General features: G+C 48.6%; 1 protein-coding gene across 2 annotated transcripts in view; it reads right to left on the bottom strand.

Annotated features, from left to right (window-relative positions):
* Nucleotides 1-2,352: 2,352 nt before the first annotated feature.
* Nucleotides 2,353-18,496, bottom strand: part of LOC122390897 — a 41,292-nt gene continuing 25,148 nt past the window's right edge. Inside the window, exons 14-32 of one of the 2 annotated variants that reach the window (XM_043384336.1) lie at nt 17,163-17,274; nt 16,625-16,791; nt 16,178-16,438; nt 15,690-15,841; nt 15,178-15,382; nt 14,143-14,330; nt 13,614-13,764; nt 13,129-13,270; nt 12,899-13,020; nt 12,483-12,606; nt 10,418-11,316; nt 6,968-7,140; nt 6,464-6,630; nt 6,014-6,244; nt 5,562-5,712; nt 5,144-5,366; nt 4,579-4,985; nt 4,100-4,259; nt 2,353-3,784 (exon numbers count right to left, since the gene is read on the bottom strand). In XM_043384336.1, coding sequence (XP_043240271.1) covers nt 3,468-3,784; nt 4,100-4,259; nt 4,579-4,985; nt 5,144-5,366; nt 5,562-5,712; nt 6,014-6,244; nt 6,464-6,630; nt 6,968-7,140; nt 10,418-11,316; nt 12,483-12,606; nt 12,899-13,020; nt 13,129-13,270; nt 13,614-13,764; nt 14,143-14,330; nt 15,178-15,382; nt 15,690-15,841; nt 16,178-16,438; nt 16,625-16,791; nt 17,163-17,274 — 4,352 coding nt within the window. In that variant the 3' untranslated portion in view covers nt 2,353-3,467. The remainder of the gene's footprint in view (nt 3,785-4,099; nt 4,260-4,578; nt 4,986-5,143; nt 5,367-5,561; nt 5,713-6,013; nt 6,245-6,463; nt 6,631-6,967; nt 7,141-10,417; nt 11,317-12,482; nt 12,607-12,898; nt 13,021-13,128; nt 13,271-13,613; nt 13,765-14,142; nt 14,331-15,177; nt 15,383-15,689; nt 15,842-16,177; nt 16,439-16,624; nt 16,792-17,162; nt 17,275-18,496) is intronic. The other variant, XM_043384337.1, reaches the window with a different exon arrangement.

Raw genomic sequence — 18,496 nt, 5'->3', positions numbered from 1 at the left:
TCCCCCAAGCTGTCTCCGTCTTGTCTCTCTGGCTGTCTTCGACTTTCTCCCTAGATATATCGCACTCATGCATTCGTTTGTCCTCAGCTCGTAGTCCCATGTGTTGTCTCCAACTTGTCTCCCCGTTTGTCTCTATTGCAGCTGCTCATTTGTATCTGACTCGTCTTCTCAGCCGGTGACTTGCAGGCCGTGGCCGATCCCTCTCCCAAATTACGGCCCGTCCGTCTAGTGGAGAGCACATCCCTTCGATTTCCGTCCGCTGCAGATCGCTGTTACATCGAGTTCAACAGGCTTTTGATGGTCGGATGCCGGTCGTAGCGCCGCTGTCGTACGAGATCAACAGCGAAAGTGCACTCGCATCAACCGGGAAACGATCGGGATGTTTCTCTCTGACCCAGGAAACGATCGAGGATATGGATTCTCTCTCTCTCTCTCTCTCTCTCTCTCTCTCTCTCTCTCTCTCTCTCTCTCTCTCTCTCTCTCTCTCTCTCTCTCTCTCTCTCTCTCTCTCTCTCTCTCTCTCTCTCTCTCTCTCTTTCCCTCTTCTCTCCATTTCTTCTCTCTCTTTCTTATCGTTTGTATGCATCTTGAACAGCGAATCTGTGAAATTTGTATGTGAATAAATTCACCAGTTTCTAGAGAGGCAGCCAAATAAATGCTGAAGCTAATTGCAACATTTTCATCATTTCGATCACTCTCAATAAAAATACCCGTGTATAGCTGCACAGTGCACATGAGCGTGAGAGCTGAATGATTGAGGCGTGGTATATCACTTGCATCTTTACACTTTGCGTAGTTACGCTCTAGCGATGACGGTCAATACTCAATATAGCGTGGATGGGAGCTAAGCAACACGAAAATGGCGCTCTCATTCTAACTCACAGTATCCTTTACCTTGCTTCGATTCCGTTACACTTGAATGACTCATGTGTGCCTTAACCCGCGAGTTGCTGGGGGGGGGGGGCGTTAAACGCCCCCACTTTTTTTCGCCGGGCCATAGCATAAAAAAGGCGCGCCGCAGGCGCGCCAAATTTTGGGTACCTGTAGGGAATTGATTGAAGTTTATTGTGACAAAGTTTAAAAAAATCGGTTGGAAAATTTTTGAGATATCGAGGTTTTAGTGACGTCATGATTTCTGAGTTTTCGACCAAAAACGGCATATGTTCAAAAAATCATATAAAATCACAGAATAGACATACAAACATGCCGTAAACGTCATTAGAATGCCAATACCATGAACAATCAAATGGCTATCTTCGATTATTGATTATTGTTCCGCATTTTCAAAAATCTTGAACTGAATCTTGACAATTTCTCGTGACTACTTCACGACCATGATACATGAATTTCTTAAATTGAGCTTTTTGAGCCAAACACGTACACATATGATAAAATGAATGTCACCATCGTGTTCTACGGCCCAAGTTACCCATAAAACATGTGTCATAGGCTGCGAATAACAGTTTTGATTTTCGGGGATATGTGCCTACCCGGTTGACCTGGCCTTGACCCTGACCTATGCTTGACTGACCCCTACATGGAACTGACACTCTTGTAGGCCTTATATGATGGATTGTGCACCGTTTTGACAGAGTTTCTGACGAGAGGCGCCCATTGCGAAGTCCTGAAGTCCATGCTACTGAAAGCCCGATTTTAGGTGTTTGACCTGACCTTGACCCGACCTGTGACCTCAAAATTCAACTTTAAAGTGCTCATCTGAAGCGTCTCGTCGCGTTCTTTCGTTTGCCGCCTCGTGCGTTTCGCTGCGCCTATTGGTTCTCGAGTTATCGGCTGGGGGCGTTTAACGCCCCCCCCCCCCCTCCAGCAAACGGTGGGTGGCGAAATACCCCAGCAACTGCCGGGTTAAGGCGCTGCTTGTGCAACCATAAGCTCTATTGACGTCACCGGACAGATTATTCTTGAGGACAGCACATGCCACGATCCACCATCATTTTTAGCGATGGGTATCAGCGAAAATGATGAGGCCGCTTTGCTGGAGGGACGAAAAATGGCCTAGATGAAGAGGTAAGAGTCTGGGGAAAATCGGTATTAGCTGCGATGGCAGGGATAAGTGAAGAGATGCTCGCCAGCTTTGCAGACAATAATGCATGGATACAGCCACTGACTGAAAAAAGGACACTCTATTGTATTGTGGTAAGAGCTGACCGCATCGATTGCTGTCTTACATTCAGTTTACAGAATGGCAAGCAGCATAAGTATGAACATTATTAGCATTATTTTGCATTAGATACAGAAATCATTTTTCGGCTTTTGTCGGACCGAGGTAGTTCATGAGATGCCGTTTGTCCGAAAGGTAGCCATTTTGGATAGTTCTGCATTTCATAACGCAAATTTGTACTTTTGTCATTTTTTATTTACGAAAAGTGCGAGGCATACAGGGCATCTCGGACACTGGCCGTCACTTTCCCACCGTCACTAGTGCAGAAAGCGTGCAAAAGCGATCAGCAAACAAACGTTCACAGTGTATCGTAGTCAAATACACGAGCTAATGACCATTTCCGTTCCGCTATATCAGCCACTTAGCTAATAACACCATCAATGCCACAAATCCCAGTACATATGAACCCGGCCGTCTTGCCAGATTGGTAGCTTATTGATATGTATTTCTTGGAAAGTTGCCGAAAGCAATGATAAACCTACTCATGTCAAAGACGAGAAACTTAACCTGAAAAGCGGGTGACACTTCCCAAAACAAGCAATGCGGCAGTGCCTATTCTAACATAAATCCGTACAGACTACCCGGGGTACCAAGCCTGGCCAGTGGGAGCGGGGACGGCGACTCTGTTCCCCTGGGATGCTGAGTCCCGAGTCGGGTCCCCACTCCCACCGGGGAAATGACGCCTGCTTCATGGGCAACCCCTCGTGACGGTGGACAATGACGGCCGGACCGGCGGCAATGGACGCGTGCCGTACCCATAAAGAACAGAAGACGAAGAGAGGGATTCCTTGTCGGTAACGGTACAGCTTTGATTATTACAAAGTCGGGCAAATTTCCATTACAAAGCGAAATTTGTTCTTACTTCACATTATGCTGCCTTGCGCACACTTATCACTAACTTAGACACCTTTAGGATTCTAGCAGGAACCGGATCACGCGAGCGTTTCATCACAGGGCACCACCGACGGTCAAATGTCTCTGTGGAGTTACACAGCGCGGTGAGTGATGCGTATGAACCTCTAACCTAGCGCGACAGCGCAGTGCAGCCGTTTCACCTACAGCGGCCAACACACTCACAGGATGATTTGATTTATCCATCATGCCACTTCAATATAGCACTCATGAACTTACTGACTAGGCAATGTCAATGGAATGGCATGCGCGAAGAGCATGTTCAGTCAATGTTTCTGCTCTGTCTGCTGTCTCTTTCCGTTCCTATAGCTCACTCGCCGCATTCTTTCCATTCTTTCTTCTCCCAGGCACTGTCTTTCATCTCCGCTTTCTCCAATCAAGTACCACCTCGCGGGAGTGGCACGGGGAAGTCATGCTTCGTCGCTCTACCGAAGCGACTGTAGCCTCTGCCGAGGCCCATCTCGCTGGCGCTGTAGCCTTTGCCGATGCCGAGTTCCTGCGGCGTAGCGTAGATGACGTCCTCGGCCGGGGGCTGAACGCTGTTGGGTCGGAGGGCGGCCTGCCAGCGGCGCCGCCTGAGCCGGTAGAACACGATGCCGCCCAGCAGGAGACCCAGCTGCGCCAGCGCCAGGGTCACGCAGGCGGCGATCACTGTGGAGCGAGGCGTGCACACCTCGTCCGCCCACGAACGGCCTGAGGGGAAAGGAGAGGCTAGATGTTGCGCGAGGATGACATGGCGAAGAGATAGTAACAATGAATCAAGTAGTCAACAACGCTCCATATAGAAACAGTTTCTGGGTGCCAGACAAATCAGTGACAGCCTTCTATGGGAACCGACGGTCTCCCATGATTCATCCTTTCCTAAAATCAGAGAAGCTTGTCATGTGTTTCTTGAAGAGACTTTCCAAAAGGTTCAACTTCCTAATCAAACAACCTGATTATGCTGATTATCATGCATCCTTTTCATGCAGTCGGTAGTGCCACCCATACAGCCCCACCGTGACTCACCGGTGAAGTAGTCGTGGCGGCCGGTCCAGTTGTGTCCGAACACTGGGTCGTACTCGCGGTGCCTCTCGGACGCCTCCCGGACCGCCTCGTCTGCGGCCTCCAGTCCGTCCTCCAGCAGCACCCGCACCTTCTCCGAGGAGATGTCCGGGCCCACCATCAGCTGAGGAGTGAGGGTAGACAGACGTCGTTACACATCGACAGATGAGTGTCATGCTGATGGGTCGCTTGCTATTATCGACTGTTACCTCCTGATGTGTCGATAACAGATACAGATATAATGATCAGTAAAAGTAGCAAAGATAACGATTAGGTATATCGTTTTCTAGTGATATGTGACTTGATGCAAACACATCAGAAGTTGAAAATGTTCTATATTAATTTTGACATTGTGAGGTAAGGCGAAGACTCATATGAGTAGAGCAAAATTTAGCCAGAAGCCATATTGCATCGATTTGCTGACTATAGACAAAGCATCTCACCGAGGCTGTTAGTGGCAGCGCCTGCGGCAGCAGCGGATCAGGCTCCTTCCGTGCGACATCAGACACCTCATTCTCCTGCGGGTCCTCCTCCGGAGCGGGCCGGCGGCGTGTCTTGGAGAGGACTGCCGCCACCCTCGGGCCCACGGGCACCTCCTCATCATCTTCCTCCGGGAGCTCCTCCCACAGGTTATCTGAGATTTCGTTCTGGTTTTCATTGAGGACCCCATCTAGCGAGTTCATCGGACGATCTGCAGGGTTATTGTCCGGCTGTTGTTCGTATGGTCCATCCGCGGGGTTGTTAGGTGGTTCAGTACCCGTCTCCGCGGAACTAGCCCAAACCGGCTCCTCTCCAAAGTTTGGTGGATGTTCTGGAGTCGATTGGGAAGTTGTGCTTGTCGAAGAGCTCGCTGGAAAGATCAAAGAATAGTGTAAGTGTACCGTTCAGTGACTAGATTTTTTTTTACATTCAAAGGAGGCTTCCGCTTTCGAGGAATAATATAATCATAACAAGTTCCGAATGTCGATCCAAGGAAAAAAATGTTTGCTGCGCACTCACAGGCCTCACCTTCAGAGACCACGTCAGCTGCTGATGATGGGCCAGCGGTGGTGCTCGTTGACGGGACGGGGGAGAGCGTTAACGGTAGGTCAGCGGTCAGGCCGATTCTCAGGTCCATGGGTACTTCAGCGGTGGCAGTCATCACTACGCCCTCCTCAGTCTCCGGCTCGGCAGTGTCGTTCAGCGATCGGCGCCGACGACGGCCGTACGAGTTGCCTCCAGGGCAGCGCGCCTGTGCAAACAAAGACACCAGTCAGTAGTAGAAGCTTTGACAGTACAGATTTATAGAACACAATGTATCAAAGCCACCAGCCAAGTGAGTGAAATTGTAGTCCAAGTGACTGACGCAACAACAGCAGGGCCCTGCTTTCTCTGACGGTCTAAAAACAGGCCTGCCTCAACGATGTGACGTTGCGACTATACCTACCGGAGGGCACTCGTCTTGACAGAACTGCACAGTCGCGAAGAAGTTGACGCGCGCCGTGCTGGGGAAGCGGAAGGCCTTGAAGTTGGCCATCAGATTCTTTGTCTGCCGATCTAGCTGAAGCGCTGGGAAGATGCTGCTGTCGCGTGGACATCTGAAGAACACAAACATGGATTGTGAGAATGGCAACATGGTGATATAAAGACAATTGAATATTCACACCATTTTCGCTTCAGTTTCAATGACCGCACTGTGTCATATGTAACAGCCTCGTCTTATGTTATGTATCGGCTTTTCAAGAACGGTGGTCGAAAGCATATGTCTCTGATTTGTTTCCAAAAACAGGCTCTTTACATTCTTAGCAATCAGCATGGGTCTTGGCGCAGCATATATGTACCTAACTCCCAATCCTTCAAAAAGCACCCCGCGGCGTCCATCCTGGACGGTCGACTCACCCCTGTTCATCAATGAGCGGCAGCAGCTCGCCGTTGTCGGTGCGCGCCTCGACGCTCTTTCCGAGGATGCCGAACGCGCTGCCCGGGTCGGCGACGATCATGAAGGTCAGGTCCTCTCCCAGGCTGACCTCGTCCGTGTCGCGTCCAGCGCGGCCGACGATTCGGAGACTAACACTAGGGGTCGGCGCAGTGTTCGTAACCACTGAAGTACCCGCCGGCCGAAAGGGCGCGCTGAAACAAAGAAGAAACATGCAGTGAGATTCATGAAACGTCTAAAGCACAAGTTCAGGTGTGACAGGCTACAGCAAAGAAGCAGGAAACAAGACACGTAAACTTTTACACGCTAGTCAGTGAAATGTACACGTCGAATGAGCTCAGTAAACAACTCCTGACGCATTTCCTGAGTTCTTGGAAGAAATACTCATCATCTCCGAAAGTCCCCTTTCTTACTTGACGTCGACGCCGCCTCCCTCGGTGAAGCGGTTCCCGGTGGGAGCCAGGGTAACCGTCTGGTCATTGGCGTCAAAGGTACACTCGACGCGCACCGTCTTGTCTGACTCCTGCATGATGGTCGGATGCTGCTGGATCACCACGTGGTTCACGTACCGGCCGCGGCCCTGCACAGAGGTCAAACGAAGGTCAAAGGTCAAAGAGAAGTCATGGAGAGGTCACAAAGGCATCATACATGGGTTAAACAGAAGCTACACATAGGTTGCATGATGTATAGTATCAGACGATGCGCATTGCACAGGGAAATTGATAAGTTTTTATTTCACAGATTGCACAAAGGACAGAATGTAGTCAGCTAGAAGCTGTGAAGGCGCGCACTAAATGGAATAAGTGGTCAGTGGATCTACGAAACACACAGGGCACATAAATAGAGCTCCTCCACAAAGGAGCATTCATGACTCACAGGTTGGCACAGGACCAATTTAGCGAAGCATGTTTTCTCACCTCCTCCACGGTGCCACAGCGGGATCCGAGCGGGATGGACAGCTGCACCACCTGCCTGCCGTTGCCCATGTCGAAGCAGGCCTGGGCGTTACCAGTCGCGTACACCCGGCCCTCGAAGCTCCGGCCGAAGCTGAAGGTCACCTGCATATCGTTCTTCGTGCACTCGACGGTCACTGGAGTGGAGGGGAGGGGTGAAAGGGAGGCGTTAGAATGGGCGGCTGGAAGAAGCGTTAGGTTGTGTGACGTGGTGAGTGGTTTCGTCTCAGTTGAGCTATGCTACAGCAGAGAAAAGATGTCCACATAAGATGGCTCAAGACTGAGCTCTATGTAGAATATCCAAGACAGTTAGGATAAATGATAACAATAACACGTCAAATGTATATTTAAACACACAAAGCTTTCGGTATGAAAATACCTTGATCACTGTGTTAACAGAAATGAGGACAGAAATTGTCACCGGCAGCTTGTACAAAAATATAAAATAGCACTCGAAAAATAGATCACAATCACGAGATAAGGTATCTATCGGGGTCCTGCCACTAAGTTTACAGCGCATGTTGCTAAAGTTATAAATCCAGTCCTAGTATTGATGGTATCGCGTGCTGATACGTGAGCCGCTTCTAAGATTTTTCGTGTCGTTTTTCGTGCGCCCTTCTCTAATAATCGAGTTGCTCCCCAGTTCGGTAAATGATGAGATTGTTCGGCATGTACGACGATTGCGTTCGATGTTCGATGAAACTTAAGGTCACTTTTATGTTCTTTAACCCGCGCCCCACTGGGGGGGGGCTATTTATAGCCCCCCTCCCGTTTTTCTGCAATAACTTCCAAACCGCTTGACGGATCGACGCCAAACTTTCAGTACCTTCGGCTGCATCAATTTGACACCTTGTGTCAAAATTTGAACTTCGTAGCTACCATAGGTCGGCCGGAAATGACGTCAGAGTGACGTCATGTTCGTCCGATTTCGACGCAAAACATTGAACCACGGCAATCGCTCCCAAGAGCTCAGTTTTTAAGCTAGATCCAATTTCTTTGCATGAAAGGTCTCAGAATTGACCGCGCTATCAAACTGCTATCTCGGATTTTCAAAATTTTGAAAATTTCGAAAATTATATATAATAATATTCAAAATTTATATTTTTATATTTTTTTCAAAAAGTTTTTGACTTTTCGAAAAAACCGGAATATATGTGACAGAACGCATGATTATGACTAACTCTAGCAAGTTTTAGCTAAATATCTTCAAAAATGGCCAAGTTATACGCATTATTGCAAAAAATTCAAAATTTTTATTTTTTTAATCAATTTTTCAGTACGTATTTGACATCGTACACCAATATAAATGGCACCATCGTGTTCCTGAGCTCAAACTGCATCCAATAGACACCTTTTTTGTTGAAAAATTTCAACTTCAAAATTTGACCTTTTTTGACCTGAAAGTGACCTGACCTAAGCTAAATTCGACTCAAAATGACCTCGAACGACACGGACGACATCAAATTCGAAATCTATGGCCTAAATGGACCATAAAACATGTGTCACGTGACCGACGCATGATATAATATTTTCGTGACCTGTGCTGACCTGACCCTGACCTGAAAATCAAAGTACAAGTTTGGTACCCTCAAGGTATCTAGAGCATCTGTTCACGAGTGTGGAAACCAAAAGTGAGCCTGATCTGACTTGTAAGACGGCGGCCAGAGCCCAAAATGTGAACAAGCCAAAATGCTAATAATTTTTACTTTGACCTGACCTGTGACGTCATCGGTGACCTTGAGGTCAATGAAATTAGGTTTCGCTCGACAGTTTTTCCGGGGCTATCAGACGCCGTTTGAATTTTGACGATCGGCCCAGTAGTTTCGGAGTTAGGAGGGGGGGCTATGAATAGCCCCCCCCCCCCCCAGTAGGGCGTGTTATACACAGACCCCAGTGGGGCGCGGGTTAAGTCTCGTTTCGACCCCCCTCCCCGTTTCTCCCACGTAGCTTTTGTTACACCCACCACAAGGAATTTCGTATACTACACTTTTCGGAGAATCGGATGTGTCGGACGTCTCTTTCGGTCTTCGTTCAATCATCTCGTGTATCTTCGTTCCCGTGTTCGTTGCTACTCGTACGCCTGTCTTCTCAAGTGATTTAGAAATAACCTCCGCGCTCTTGAAGTTTGGAATCGACATCCATTTTCGCTTTTTCCTTCCTTGTTCTTTTTCCTTTTGTTTTGGGTTCTTCTTTATCCGTTCGGCCTTTTGCTTTTGCCTTTTGCTGCGGCCGAACAATCTCATCATTTACCGAACTGGGGAGCAACTCGATTATTAGAGAAGGGCGCACGAAAAACGACACGAAAAATCTTAGAAGCGGCTCACATATCAGCACGCGATACCATCAATACTAGGACTGGATTTATAACTTTAGCAACATGCGCTGTAAACTTAGTGGCAGGACCCCGATAGATACCTTATCTCGTGATTGTGATCTATTTTTCGAGTGCTATTTTATATTTTTGTACAAGCTGCCGGTGACAATTTCTGTCCTCATTTCTGTTAACACAGTGATCAAGGTATTTTCATACCGAAAGCTTTGTGTGTTTAAATATACATTTGACGTGTTATTGTTATCATTTATCCTAACTGAGCTCTATGCTCGCAGCTTCTAGAGCACTAGAATCGGTAAATACTTAGAGCATTTTACAAAAGATTTTAGATAGCTCATCTAACTAGAGAGAAGGAACATAAATAAAAAAGTTCAAGCTAGCATTTACAGAGCAGCACTAATTAAGACAACGGGCGGTAATAGGTACAACGACCCCTCAGACATGCATGCGAAATACAACCAGGTGCACACGAGATCCCAGCCAGAGGGGAATCAGTCGGCGGAGTACATCATGCGAGAGAGCTACCACTATCAGACCAGTTCACTACAGACGACAGACTTCTAAGTATCTCGATAGAAGGTTGCCAGGATCAGTCTCATGGAGTCGTCTATAGGCTACCAGAAATACCGCTTCTGAAGACTGAAGAGCCTCGGAGAGCTTCTCCATCGAGGCAGTTCCTCTACAACTGCTAATGAAAGGCTGGTCAGTTGGTCTACCGAGCCAACCGCACCCGACGAGCGGGGAAAAGAAAAACTGCAACTAATAGGCGCTTGGAAGTCGATGTCAGTGGTGTGTACACTGTTCAAGCTCGCGATCATAATTTGTCTTTAGCAGACCACTGGAGCGATTTTTCAACATAAAATAACACGATTCATCAACATCAACTTCAATATTGAACAATTAAAAATGAAACGATGCAATGGTGCCGTCAGACTTATGAAATATAAATGTCAAAATATAAGAATGTTAATATGAAAAATATAAATGTCATTGAATTTTAACGATAATTTGTTCTTTGACAAAACTGTCCAGTGAGAAAATTGGCATTTCTGCTCCGTATGTCAATTACTCAGTGTCCGTGCCTGTTGAGCCTGGTCCGATGGTGGCTCCCTCTCCGCCGAAGTACTCCGCCTCCGGATGCTCCTCCAGCCGGGAACTGTCGCCTCCAGCCCCAGCGGCGGACTCCAGCGCCGGTGACTGGAGTCCAGAGTCCGCCGGTGACTGTCCGTGGGTCCCGGAGGCTGGGACAGCCCCCTGATTGTGCTCAAAACTGGGAGGAAGGGGAGAAGGGAGCCTACCCCGCTGCCAAGGAGAGTCAGCGTCTGCAGAGCCACTAGCTAGGCTCCGATGGAGGTCACTCCACTGCAAGAAGCCGTCCTCTATTCTTTCCCTAAACTGATGTTCCTGAGCCGCCAGACCATGCTGGTCCTGATCCGAATCCAGCAGCACACCGGATCCCTCGGACAAATCCGGCGGGATCCCTCCGTCACTCCACGGAGTGGGATCGAACCGGTCCCCGCGACCCAGCGCGGCGAATAAACCTAGCACGTGACCGGTGACCAGACCAGGCCCCAGCAGGTCCTCAGACGAGTCTATCTCGTCCTCCACTGGTGAACCCAACGGAAGACCGTTGGTCGGGTCTAAGTCAACCTCAGGGCGACCAGCCGTTCCCCACTTAGTCCCCGTCCAGATCTGTCCACTAGCGGATACAGCCGGAGATCCTATTGGAACTCCCGCCGCACCCCTTGACGGCCAGAAGAGACTGGTAAACGGGCGCGGGTCGGCCGCCGGATCATAGATGCCGCCTGACCCGGTGACCTGACCGTGACCTGTCGCCGGCGAATTACCGGTGCGACAGACGCCTCTCTCGCTGAACACGCTGTCAGTGTCGGCGACCAAAGCAGACTCCCCCAGACTGGTCGAGTCGTCGCTGCTGATGGTGCACTCGCGCTGGCGCTCGTTGAAGTTGTAGCTGCGGCACCTGAACGGGGAGGGGCAGGAGTCAGATGCTGAAAATTTGCAAAGTATATGAGAGTTCGCTGGATTTGCAATATCACATCGGCAGCTGAGCATTCGGGAAAATCGGGACCTGTTAGAAAGTCGTAAAGTGTGGCTGCTATGTGGTTTTCCGGGGTGCTGATCACGAATATCGTGTTAGTTTTGATCAGAGATGATGTCTTTAAGCATTTAGACCAGGTCGGGTCAGGTCAGGTCAGGTCAACCGGTAGGGGTTGTGACGGATATTTGTAATACGTGTCAACCGCCTCTGACAGCTTCGTAACATGTTACGAAGACACCAAAACTACTTCGTAAATGTTCAAATGGTTGCTAAATTCGTATTCAGCTCCAAAAACTAGCCTAGAAACATGTAAAACACGAAAAAGTGAACCGAGGTCACCCGAGGTCACTAAAGGTCAGTGACCTGACCTGACCTTCAGGTGACCTTGACACCCACCTTAATGCATGGGAGCAACATCAAATCACATGTTTGAACGTTTGAAACCACGAAAAGCCTGCAAACGCGCGGCTAATGCGAGCCGACATACGCCGAATCGCGATTCCGGCCAAACATGGTCTCGGAAAAGAGGTCACAGGTCAAAGGTCATTTGGGTCAGGGTCATGAAAGTTTCAGGTTGGGTGTAAAATTGATCAATGCGAGGGTACTGAAAGTTTCGTTGCGATCGGCCGCTTTTTACGCGAGTTATTCGCAAAAAAAACCTTAGGGGGGTTGCATCAACCCCCCCGTGCCGGCGAGGGATAAGAAACGCCGATATAAGTAAGAGACAGTTGTAATGCGCTTTCAGAATATAATTTTTTCTAATTTTTTATTTATTTTGTTTCTGATTATCTACGTAACGATGCACAATGTGCGCTAGCCAAAGGGCTACGTTAAACCCGCCAATAGATGGCGGGAGTTAATTGCCTGAAGTGATAGGCTGACCCGCAGTGGTAAAGTGTATTGCGGGACAGCCTACCAGCGCAACAGTGAGTGTCATGGCACATGAAAGGCGATTACAGGGTATTTTCTCACATTGTCTGTGCAGTTTAGGCATCAGGTGTGTCAACAGTCAAAACTTCTTGCGACGGCTGCTCTGGTTTTCACCAAGCTTGTGTCTGTGTGTGGGCTACACGGTTCAGTTTACTCACTTGAAGTCGCGCTCAACATCGCAGTTTCGCATGCACTCTTGCTTGTTGCGGACTCGGGCGAACATGCGGTCCACGTAGGGCAGGAAGCGGCCTTCCACGTCGCGGTACTCGCAGTTTGGTGGATCTGGGGAAGAAAGCAGTGTCTATATACTGAAACTCTGCTGAGAGTTACTCTACCCTTTGTTTTGTTGCCCTCGGGAAGTTTTTTTCGGACTCTACGATTACGTAACTTTTGATTACCGAGAAAGCTTCTCGAGGATAAGCTTATGCGAATAATAGTTTATCGTATCTTACTAAGTACACCTTACTAAGTATGAGTTGTTTTCATATCAAGACATGAAATAATACCTTTCCTGCCATCCTTTACAAGTTACAGTTCACGTATCTGATCTCCTCCAGTATCATCCTTTCCTCACCGGGAGCACACTGGTTCTCGAGATAGTCGACGTCCTCGGCGTAGACAAAGTCCCTCGGCTGCATCCTCCGTGTCTGGGTGGACATGGTGCATGTCTGATCCCGGTAGTTGTACTCGGCAGACCTGTGAATGTTGAATTACAGTGTGGTAAGCGTCAAATTTAAGACACACGAATTCATAATGTTTTCTCGGATATTTCATTGACAAATAAAAAAATGGGTTATTGCTAACCTGCAAGGCATGCGAATATTCTGCAGGCAGAGCATCTGGCAGATCTCCTTGCTGGGTACCCGCCGCTGCACCAGGTCGTCGTGGCCCTCAAGCATGTAGTTGGGGACACGCTCGAACGTCCACCCCTTGCCGCACGTGCGATCTACGGAAAAGGGAATTATACACTCAGGGAGGAGGCAAGCTCCGGGCAATACGTCTCGGGATCGGATAGACCAAATATGACGGCCTACATGGGACCAATTTTCTCAATTGCGTTGGTGTTTATTATTACGACATACGGGTACGCATGGAGAAATAAAAACTTTAATTGAACAATCCTGCTGAAAAAAAAATATGAAAGTTTAAACAAAGCTTCACAAATATACAATAATTCAAACAGTAGGAAGAAACAAGTCAGCCAAAAGGACAATGGTACGTTGTCTCACTGTCAACGTTTCACTGATTGTAATATAAATATATTGTCAGGCACCATGGTCTAAACTCACGTTCGATGCAGACTTTCTCGAAGTAGGCCACGCCGTCGGCGTTGCTGAGGGAGCCGCCGTCCTGGCCGGCCGAGTTCTCCAGGCCGTAGCAGCGCTCTCCGCGCTCTCCGTACTCCAGACTGACGCCGAGACAGCGCGGGTTCCGCTCACACTGCGGGAGGAGGTCAGCGGAGGTCAGATGATGGCGGGAAAATGAAAAGCAGACAAAGTTCAAAAAATTTATGTCATGAATCGCAGCAAAGTGCGGAAATATTAATAATTAAACAGCATTGGTCATCAACACTTGGAATAATTTATAGGCACAAGATTCAGGGTATTTTACATATTTCAACTGGAAGACGTTGCAGACAAAAAAAAAACACTAAGCTTTATGCATCGTAATTTATTATCCAGTCTAATCTGCCGCGTCAGAAAAATGGTCTTATAGTGGTAGGCAGAAAATAGTCCTAGGAAAAGAATTAAGCCTTAGTCTGGCCCGATGCCTGTCGAGCTTGGTTCCCGTCTGACCTATCTGTAGTATCCCTCTGACCTGCAGGAGGCAGGGCACGGTGACGCCTCGTCCACGCGTTCGGCTCTCGATGTCGAACCGCCTGGCTCGCCGGTACTCGACGTTCAGCACCTTCTCGTAAGTGGGCGTCACCCGGCAGCGGCGGATGTCGGGCGACCGACGACCGTCCGTGTCCACCTCGTTTGACCCTGGCGAGTCCGTGGTGGGCTCTTAGAGAGGGCGAGACGCAGCCGGGACGGTCAGATGGGTGGTAGGGGAGAAGGGGAACCAGCGAGGTAAAGCGCCGGTGCTGAGTCCACACCACATCGATGCTACCATCACCACTGTGGTGCCTTTTGGGTTAGATATGCACTGCATCGGCAGCGTCCCAACCGCAATGACCTGTGTAGGATGCTCAGTGTGGAATACTTATACAATGTCGTGTGAGTACTGTATCAATATGGTACAGTGTATCGCAAAATGTATAAGTACGTAAGAATACAAACTGCGAATGTGTATTGCCAGCTGACGCCGCCCACCCAAGCCGCCCACCAAGCCTCACTTCATCCGGCTTCACCATATCCATCACTCATCTCACCTCATCTCACACTCATTTCATCTCATTTCCCCGTTCACCGCACATTCTCTCGTATGACATCACCATGATAAGCAATCTCAGCCCCACGGCCCACACCGAAGCGGGGAGTAACATACCTATGACGTTGGCATTTACACTCGGTGAAATATACAAAGTAAGCACACGATGTTTCGAAAATGTTCACTTTGCGAACAATCGAATGTAATTGCAAGAAAAGGTTTGCCATATTCATTAGCAGGCTAAACCTTTTGCAGATAAGCACATGCAATAGGCAACACAGGTTATATAACATGGATATATGAAGATATATGTCACTTCATTAACGCAACGCATTTCTGAATAAATGATTGCTGATATGCAGCATGAATAACATTTGGGTTTAATCTAAAAAAGGCTCACATTTCTTAATGAATCTAACATAAGGAGGAAAAAACTAGCCTTTGCAGCACGGAGAGATTTGTCTCCATTCGCAGCCTTACCTGGTCTGTCTGGCCTGTCGGGCCTGAATGGCCGGTCAGGCCGGTCGGGTCTGTCGGGTCTGTCGGGTCTATCGGGTCTGCCTGAAGCGCGGTCCTGACAGACACGCTCGGCGTACAGACTTCCCTCCAGGAAACGCACCCCGCTGCGGTCCAGGTCTGCGGCCCGCACTCCCGACAGCAGGCACGTCATGTCACGGGCGCGGCTCTGTCCGAGAGAACACCGCGAGACCGTCAGAGTGTGAACACAGTGCGGCCGTCAGAACATCCTCATACAAACTTATGAATGTAGCCCACCAGATCTAAGTAGATTTAGAAAGTAAATCTAAGCTCACTCACGAAGTTATTACGAAAGTACGAATTCTGATAATTGAAACATCGATAAAAATTATTCAAGTATTCATTCTTCAGCAGTTCTGTTACAGAGGTGCAGAAAGACAGAGGTAAAAGCAATGGACGTTTCGCTGCACTCTTATCAAATGATTCGCCTTTCTTTAGTGTCCTCTGCTACTGACCGGAGGCAGGAAGGAGTAGGAGGCGCAGTTGAAGTCCCGCTCCCTGTCGCACGCCTCTCGGCATCGGCCGTCACTGAACGCTGACACCGCCTTGTGCGTATACAACAGGAACGCGTCGCGCGCCTCGTTACGGTACGAACAGTCCTCGAACTCTGTCGGATGAGAGAAATGCGTTACATGGTGCAATACAAGCTGGGGAATGGGGCTGGAATACGTCATATGAAATGGAAATTTTGGCGGTTAGCGTTTCAGCGTGAAGTATGATTCATCTACTGTATACACCACAATATCTCTAACTCAATTGGAACGCAAGATCTTCGGAAAAGACTTACTAAAAGAGCATATTCGGATTAAAACTGGAAAACTTTTATCAATTTTTCTTCAATACTGTGAATTCAACCAGCCGAGTTACTGAGAAACATTTCAGGGGTGAGCAGGATGTGTGTTTTTACAATCACTTCACCAGCCATGCGTCTCTGTTCACCCACCTCTAGCGCACTGGTTCTCGAAGTAGTCTTTGCCGTTGGTGCGGCGCAGGGCGCGTGGCGCACTCTGCCGAGTCTCCCGGCTCAGCAGACACAGTCGGTCGCGGTAGTCGTACGTGGCAGAGCGGCACTCAAAGCTGCGCTCACTCAGACACGCGTCCTGACACTCGGTCTTGGAGACTCCGCGCAGGGCCCTGTCCTCGCGCACAGACAGCTCTGCGTTCACCAGCCGCTCGAATGTGTACAGCTTGGAACAGCCGCGGCCTGGAACGGGTGCACGAAGAACGGGATTAGAATCATCGGAAACATCAGACTTGCGGAACTGGATATGAATCGCTTGTGACGTGAGCCAAGAATAGAAACTGTTATATGTCACGCCTCCACTTCCCTCCATTCGCCAAGTAGCTGCCGATCTCCCTGCTATTTGAGGAGTGCTCGAACTGAACTTACTTCTGAGGCAGATTTTCTGCATGAAGCTGACGCCCGGAGTGTCGGTGAGGTCTCGTGAGTCGACCTCGACGTTCTCCCGAAGCTCGAGCGCCGAGCAGCGCGGCGGCTGGCGAGTGCCCCCTCCGTGTTCGAGGTTGAAGGCAGAACAGCGCCGGTCTCGGTCACACCTATTGGATCACAAACACAGTTGGGTCAGAGGGCAGCGGTACGTAACGAAGGGAGGCGATCGGCGAATCACGAGTCAACACTGCTGAAGGAAATGGAATCAAGTGTCTGCACAGCGGACTGGCTATGTCCGCTTTCATGCGAACTTCTGACCCATGACAAAGTTTTGGAAAGGACCATAAATGAAAACTTAACTTTGTTTTGCGAAAAAAAAATTATTCGCTGGCCGAAACTGTACGCTGAACCAAACTGAACCTAAGCTGTTAGTCACCGTGAGTAGAGCAGCAGCGTGACTGAACGACTTTCGACGCGGGCCAGTGACGGTACTCAGGGTCTGGTACTCACTACTCAGTACTCGGTACTCGGTACTCACGCTCGGATGCAGTCGGCCATGATGCCGGCGCCCTCTCTTCCTGAGGTGAGCTCGACGCCGCGCACCTGCCTCATCTCGACCCCAGTGATCAGCTCGTACTGGTCACAGGAGCCTACGGGGTAGGCGGGTCGACGGAGAGGGGTCAGTTACAGGAGGGAGTGGTGTGGAATGCACCGGTGTGGCTGAATGAACGCGCAGCTGACGGTTTACGGCAATTATTATTGAAATGGAAAACTAGTTTTGTTGTTAATGATCTTGAAATGCAAATTGAATGCATAGCAGCAGTAAGACTCACCTTAATTGTCAAAGAATGTGTAACCCTGACGTCAGATATGGAACAACTCAATGCACAATAATCAATTCGTGAAATTGGCGAGGTCGAGATGTCATGCATTTAGATAAGCAGCGGATAGTTTTGTCCGTGAAGTAGGGGAGTAATAATTAGTTGGAAGACATGCAGATGATGTTAACACAAAGAATATGGCAGTTAAAAACAAGCGTAAGTTGATATCAGTAAGGCATATTTAGAAACACAGACAGCAGCAATTGATACAGACAGTAATGCCTATATAGCAATGCAATTGAAACAGACGATGAACACTGAACAGGTAAGCAAAGACATAACACCTTTTCGATAAGTACACGAAACTATCGTCAACGGATCAAGAAAAAAGATAAAAATATGAAAGGATTTGACAATTTGGATTTCTGCTTATTCAAGATTTTCTAAGACCTTAGCTTCCTCCTCTCATATCACGCAAACCTTGGGCTAACCCGGCCGGGCCCGGGGGGTAATCCCAACCACCGCAGCCCGGGGGGGGGCGTTTTTCGCCCCCCCTGTCTAACTCCGTAAATAAGGGAGCTACGGAAACAAAAGCGATACCAAACGACAGGTCCTTACGAGACAATTCTAAAGCACCTAAAATTTTTGACCTCAGGTCAATTTTCAAGGTCAGAGGTCAAGGTCAAAGGCAAAAACCGGCACATGTGTAGTGATCTCAAAGTAAGCCTTCTACAGGACGGCAGGCGGCATCAAACCGGCAAAATTGGGTGTCAAACGAAAGAAGAGAATCTGAGGATTCCGAAAATATGCTCAAAATCAAAGTTCAAGGTCAAGGTCACGCTCAAAATTGACCTCAAACTTGGCACTTTTTCGCACATCTTGCGTGCTAACTTTCAAGATGTTTTAAAATGTTTTGAGGCTTATCAGTTCCCTATTTGTGGTTCCTCTTACGATACAAGGCTGTTCAAAGGTCAAGGTCACTGAAGAGTATCCCTGCTAGAGGCTATTTCACTAATTCAAGCTAGTAATAATAAATAAGACAATTTTGCCA

The sequence above is a fragment of the Amphibalanus amphitrite genome, unplaced genomic scaffold, assembly GCF_019059575.1.
Source record: "Amphibalanus amphitrite isolate SeventyFive unplaced genomic scaffold, NRLGWU_Aamphi_draft 000414F_arrow, whole genome shotgun sequence".
NCBI classification, from domain to species: domain Eukaryota; kingdom Metazoa; phylum Arthropoda; class Thecostraca; order Balanomorpha; family Balanidae; genus Amphibalanus; species Amphibalanus amphitrite.
Note: the sequence above shows the minus strand (reverse complement) of the source record. Positions and strands in the feature narration are given on the sequence as shown.